We start from the raw sequence: 6868 nt of genomic DNA, 5'->3' as shown, positions 1-6868 counted from the left end.
TATTTTAAAGATCTAACGTTACAATAAAAAAAGTTTAAAAAAAAAAGATCGAATGTTACAAAAACAGACCGGTATACAGGCTGCCCACCCCAAATTCATGTCCCTCTTGTTTTTGGGCATTTATATGGGGCCATATGATTGAGCTTCAATAAATGGAATGTGATACATGCTCCTTCTAAGCCACAAAACTTACCAGTAAAAAATCTTTTAATCTTCATTTTTCTGGATATTGACATGCAAGATGACCTTGAAAACTCCAAATATCAGAACTCCTGTCAGCTTGGGTCTACATACCTGCCACTCCATCCCTCAGCTAGAATTTGTGTAAGTAAAAAATAAGCTTCTATCTGCTAAGCCACTGAGATTTGGGATTTATCTGTTAGAGCAAACACTCCTGAGGACATGTTTCTCCACATCCAATTATACTCCAATAAAGATTAAAAAAAATAAAAAAATAAAAATAAAGTTTGATGGGAGCACATTCAGTTTTGTATTATCTATGACTATTTTCCCACTACAATGATAGGGTTGAGTAGTTGTGAAATGACAGTATGGCATGCAAAGCCTAAATATTTAGTTTCTGGCCTTTTATAGAAAACGTTTGCTGATCCCTATGCTTAAGCAACCAGTATTATTTTACATGAGTGAAAACTGTAAGCAGATAAGGGAGTCCCTGGAGAAAGAAAACCAGGTATGACTTTCTTGACACGAGAGAAGCCATTTTGACCTAAGCCATTTTGTGATCTAAGCCTGGCCACAATGTCTGCTTTTGAACAGGTCTCAGTAATTAATGATCTTAAGGGAACAAAAGAATGCAGAAACAAACACTGCTATGAGGCCAGAAAAGTAGCAATAGCAAAGATAAGCCTTCAGTTATGAAGACTCCCACTTCTCTTCCAATGGTAAAGATTAGCCTGAAGCACTCAACAAAGAGTTCAACAGGAACCTGAGGGATGATGATGTTGACATTTTCTGACCCTTGTGACTTCAATCAACTAAAGTGTGGACTCCATCAACCTTTGCCCCAATTCTATGCCTTGATCCTTATCACATACCTCTGACCACAGCCCCTGACTATATAACCTCTCCCTATTCCCCAGTGGAGGGGGGCACAGTTCTTGAGGTTCTAGCCTACTGTGTTCTCCCTTTGCCTGGCAAAAAAATAAAGCCACTCTTTCTTTATCCTCCATAACTTTGTCTGCATATTTTGATTTGGCCTTGGTGCACAGGGAGCCAAGATTTTGGCAACATTTTGGGTCTACACCACCAAGAAGTGAATCCAGATTTCGGGTAACAAAATTAGAACTAGAAGATGACATAAGAGAATATTTTTATTACATTTAAGGGTGAGGAAAGCCTCTCTAAGTAAAGAAAAAAAAAAACCCTCCAGCATCTTACCTTTCACCACACCTTTACCTGGTTGACTCTCTCATCCTTCAGTTTTCAACTTGAAAGTCACCTCCTCAGGAATGCATTCTGTATGCTTTCTAAAGGTCTATAATGGTGCCATTCCATTATTCTGCTATAATAATCTTTGCCAAGGTGAGTAATGACCAAATTGACAAATTCAATAGCCTTTTATCAATAATACATAAAACTCTGAGACATTTGAGAAATCTTTCCTGGTGGGTCTCTCCTCTCACCACATCTGACACACCTTTATTTAAGCTTCTCCATCTGTGTCTCTGATTCTTGTTGGCTCAGATTTGATTGGCTATTCTTCCACCTTGATATGTTGGTAACCCCAAGGTTCTATCTTGGATTCTTTCCCACTATCTTTCTCCAACATCATATCTCATCCAGGATTGCATTTCAGAATTACCTTGAGATATTTTTACAAAACATCTGTATTGCCTCCATCTTTGTCACCCTCGTGGTCTACAGTAGGACCAAGCACTTGCATTTTAATATAACTCCTTCAGGTTTGCAATATATATGCTTGTTTTCCTGGTTAAAACCTTTAGCAGACACCCATTTGCAATTATTTACTTTAAACTTCTAGATCTATTTATTTCTCCAGGCTATATCTTTCTGTTAAACTCTAGTTTTATTCATTCATTCAAAAATAATATTTCTCATGCAGGAATAATGGCTGGGAACTTTACTACAAATGTTAGTAGTACATTTGACAGATAAAACAGTCACAGTTTTTTACTGCCATGGAATTTAAAGTCTAATGGATGAGTCAGATATTAAGCAAATAATTACACAATTTGCTTATACAAAGCCATTCCATTACCTGAAAAGCAGAGTACAATTTTCAGTGTGCTTAAAAATCACCTGGGGCTTGTTACAAATGGAGATTCCTGAGATCTTCCCTACCCCACCCAGTACTGAGAAATATTTTCAAAAAACAAACCAGGAATAATTTTGAAACTATGGTGTACATTATAAATGCTTTACCAAGGCATAAAACAGTGCCCCAGCCCTCCTTTTCTTACCTTTCTCCTCATTTTCCATTACTGTCCCATAAACTAGCCAATATTCAGCATTTTCAGAATTATATGCTGGGTAAATTCTTTAGTACAAAAAAAAAAAAAGCATTTCTCAATCTAGACTCTTTGTCTTACTTTCATCTTTATATCTCACTATTTTCTTAATGTACACATACTCTTAGAAAAATTTTACCATTTGTTTTTCCTTAAACATGCTCTTTTTTAACTTTCAGATATTGTTAACTTAAAATTTAAGACCATGTTAGAAATATAACACCATGGAGACTTTAGTTTTTATGTCTATATCCTCAGCTTCCAGAAATGTACCTGGAATATATAATGTGTTGAAAATAGATTTGATGAGTGAATGCAAGTATGAAGAAAATAAATTCATTTGCCAGAAATGTATTTGTGATAGTTTTGTTTATTTGCTTCTTTGTTTTTTGATGTATAGATGTATGTCTACTTGTTTCGATTTCCTTATTAGCTTGTATGAGCCTAGAGAGTAGTGACTTTTTATCCACCAACCTTACATTTCTTTCCTTCTTTCCTTCCTTTCCTTCCTCTTTACCTTCCTTCCATTATTTTTTCCCCTTTCTTTTCCTTTGTGTATTACTTTCCCATGCCTATCAAGGTGCCTTGCTTTGAACAGGCAATATGCTGAACTTATTTGAGAAGATATGTGGGAAAAAAGGAGAAGGAAAAAAAATGGAGGAATGGGATGAAAATGGGAAAATTTTATAATAAAATCACTTCTCTCCACTTCCCTAAAATTCTCATCAGAATCAGAGATTCCCACTTTTAAAAAGACTATTTTGCAATCACTCTTCTGAGAGCCCCTCTGACATCCTTGTTCCTCAGACTATAAATTATGGGGTTCAGCATGGGTGTCACTGCTGAGTAGAACACAGAGATCACTTTATCTCTTCCATTCATTATCTTGGAGTTTGGCCTCATGTAGGCAAATATTGCTGAGCCATAGAAGAGGACAACAACAATGAGATGGGAGCCACAGGTAGAGAAGACCCTGAGCCGCCCCTCCCTAGACTGCATCCGGACCACAGTGGAGACGATATTCCAGTAGGAGACAAGAATCAGGGAGACAGGAGCTAGGAGGATGGCCACGCCCATTGCAAAGATGGCCATTTCTGTCCTGTAGGTGTCTGCAGAAGCCAGCTTCAGGACGGCAGGAGGTTCACAAAAAAAATGGTTAATGATATTGTTCCCTTGGTAGGGCAGACACAATGTGAATGTGGTGTCCACCAAAGACACAAATGCTCCACTGGCCCAGGACCCTGTGGCCAGCTGGACACACACCCAATGTGTCATGATGGTGGAGTAGTGCAGGGGCTTGCAGACAGCCACATACCGGTCATAGGACATCACCGCCAGCAGTGCACACTCAGTACACCCAACCAGAAGTAAAACAATTATCTGTGTTGAGCATCCAGCAAAGGATATGGTCTTCCTTTTTACCAGGAAGTGGACTAGCACCTGGGGAACTGTGGTAGTAGAAAAACAGAGATCAGCAAAGGACAAGTTTCTAAGGAAAAAGTACATGGGTGTATGGAGCCTGCAGTCCATGTGAATAAGCACAATGATAAGCAGATTTCCCAGCACAGTCAGCAGGTAGGTGATCAGAAAAAGGAAGAAGAGCAGGACTTGTGTCTGTGGATCCTGTGAAAGGCCCAGGAAGACAAATTCAGTCACATAGGTTTGGTTTTCTTCTCCCATGAATATTTAGTACTGCTTATAGGTCAGCACCGAAAAAAAAAATTGATCTGTGATAAGAACAATACTATGAGTAAGTAACAAGTATTTTATCAATCAATTCCAAAACTGGGTCATTGAGTTCCAACTCTTAACTGCTTCCATATCTTAGAAGGAAGGATTTTCTTTTCACTTGGTAGTTCTGACAATTGAAAGCCCTTTCTGGTTTTCTCTCCCCTTGAATCTTTCCATAGGACCAGAGGGCCAGAAATCATCCTGAATATACCACATGACCGAACCTTGGCTGCACTACACATAGTTCTGAGAAGACTCTAGTGCTGCTCACGGTGCATCCTTCCTTTTATGTAAGTTTGGGAAGCAAACATACTGAAGTTGCTTTACACCAGTTAGATTTTTACGCTGCAAACCGATAACATTTGTGAAGGCTGATTTTTGTCTTTATATTTACAAAATAATCCTAAACAAGTGCTCGGAAGCAAGGAGTGGGAAGTTAAAGGAAGATATTGTAGTTTGCAACCCTGGCCCTTAAACAAATTCTTCTATCATTTGTTTTCAATGTGAAGAGGGTGCTGAGGATCATCAGTATAAACAGCTGCCTCATTGGTCATGTACTCAGTGGTGTGTTTTAAATATGCCCTAGTCTGTCCTCCACACTCTTTTCTCTCTCTTTGCGCAAGGTCCTTTGGCAAGAATAAGACCAATTATCATGTGTAGGGTACTCTCGTGGTGCTGGTCATTATTGTTTGTTTACACATTTTATTTTAAATCTTAAGTGCATATGAGTTAATTATTATTATACCCCAAATACAGATGATGAAACGAAGACTCAGAGAAATTTTCAGACTGGTTCCTCTAAGCCTTCCTCACTCTTTCTAAATCCTGTAATTATTTTTCTTTCTTACCAAAAAACTGGTTGTAGAGAAGGTTAAGGTTTAGCCAATTCTCTAAACTCCTTGAAGACAAACCCACAGACTTTCTCCATTTTAAGCATTTTAGAGTTAATTCACTATGGCAGAGCTATTTGTAGGCACACAAATAGGCATATCTGAACATATTTTAAACCATTTTGAGGGGTCTCGCCCAAAGGACAATAGAAGGAATTAAAGGAAAAATATTGAGAAAGGTGATAAAGATTATTTGCAGATATCTGATTGCACATCTTTAAAAAACTCAAAGGAGGGCTTCCTAGGTGGCGCAGTGGTTAAGAATCCGCCTGACAATGCAGAGGTCACGGGTTCGATCCCAGCTCCAGGAAGATCCCACATGCCACAGAGCAACTAAGCCCGTGTGCCAAAAAAAAAAAAAAAAAAAAAACTCAAAGGAAGGCAATGCCAGCTTAGTAAGATGAGTAAGTGAACAGTCTTGTATTATATTACCAAAAATAAACAGGTAGAAATTTTAGTTTGAAAAAATCATTCACAATTGTTAAACTTAAAGTGTAAAGTTAAAAAAATTCAAGACCTATTTGAAGAAAACCATGAAACATGATGTCTGAATAAACAAACAGGCAGATTAATTAGATGAGTAGACCAGCATAGTTTTATAAAGACACTCATTTCATCTGAATTAATCCATAAATTCACTGAAATTCCAACCAAGTTCACAGAGGATTTTGAAATGGAATTGAATAAGCTTATTCTAAATTTTACCTAAATTAGTAATTTTATGATAGAAAATGAGGTGCGGCAAAGAAAAATGAAGGAGTAGAGGAAACATGCCCTACCAGATACAAAATATATAGTGAAGTTTTCCTTCCTTATTAATATTGCGTATACTGAACCAGCATAAAACATTTGACCAGCAAATGTATTATAGAATAGAAATATATCCTAATATGTGTGAAAATTTAATATATGACAAAGGTGGCATCTTAAGTGTATCACTTTACAGGAGATACGGAACACTTACATATTCACTTTAGAATATTATGTAAACGTTTTTATATAAGCATATTTATACACAAATAATATAAGCATAAGCAATAATTAGTCCCAAATGTATTAATTATCTAATTTTTAAAGCCTCTTAAATTTTCTATGAAATTAGGTAGACTACTTATCTTTCTCTCTATCTATCTATCAATCTATCTATCTTCTATCTGTCTACCTATCTATCAATCTACCTATCCAATCTTTGGGTGGTAAAAATGTTCCTAAACAGGCACACACACACAAAAAGAAAGAAATCATAAAGAAAAATGCCAACAAGACTGGCAATCTAAGAATATCAGACTGCTATGTAGTGGATGCCACTTGAAACAAAATTTAAAATACATTAAATAAATCTGAGAAAATATTTGCAAACACTTTAACAGAATTTAAAAATTATTCCTGATATATAAAGCATTCTCAAAAATCAATAACACACACACACACACATATATATATTAGAAAAATGGGCAAAGGCTTTAAATACCCCATTCACAAAAAATAAGTAAAACAGGCAATAAACATGAAACAAAATTATACACATGAAAACAACACATGAGACACCATATTTTGCCTACAGGTCAAACGTAAAAGGGTTTATAACATCCAAATTTGGTGATGTAGCAAGATGACTAAGATAGGTTATGAAATGTAAGGCAAATCATCGGACTTTATATGTGATACATTATTTTAATCTTTTAAATGGAGTGTGAATGGGTATGTGTGTTTGTGTACACATGCATATTTGTGGTACGTGTGTGTTTTCACAGGCAT

At 36.6% G+C, this 6868-nt stretch overlaps 1 protein-coding gene across 1 annotated transcript; it reads right to left on the bottom strand.

Moving 5' to 3' along the window:
* Positions 1-3245: 3245 nt before the first annotated feature.
* Positions 3246-4169, bottom strand: LOC130861797 (olfactory receptor 2D3-like). The gene has a single exon (XM_057750978.1). It carries the CDS (start codon positions 4167-4169, stop codon positions 3246-3248), a length of 924 nt encoding a protein of 307 aa, XP_057606961.1.
* Between the last annotated feature and the right edge of the window lie 2699 nt (positions 4170-6868).

The sequence above is a fragment of the Hippopotamus amphibius genome, chromosome 9 (genome assembly GCF_030028045.1).
Source record: "Hippopotamus amphibius kiboko isolate mHipAmp2 chromosome 9, mHipAmp2.hap2, whole genome shotgun sequence".
NCBI classification, from domain to species: domain Eukaryota; kingdom Metazoa; phylum Chordata; class Mammalia; order Artiodactyla; family Hippopotamidae; genus Hippopotamus; species Hippopotamus amphibius.
Note: the sequence above shows the minus strand (reverse complement) of the source record. Positions and strands in the feature narration are given on the sequence as shown.

Bases quoted from the DNA above. Each gene is read 5' to 3' on its own strand.
- LOC130861797 (XM_057750978.1), bottom strand. From the start codon at position 4,169: ATGGGAGAAGAAAACCAAACCTATGTGACTGAATTTGTCTTCCTGGGC.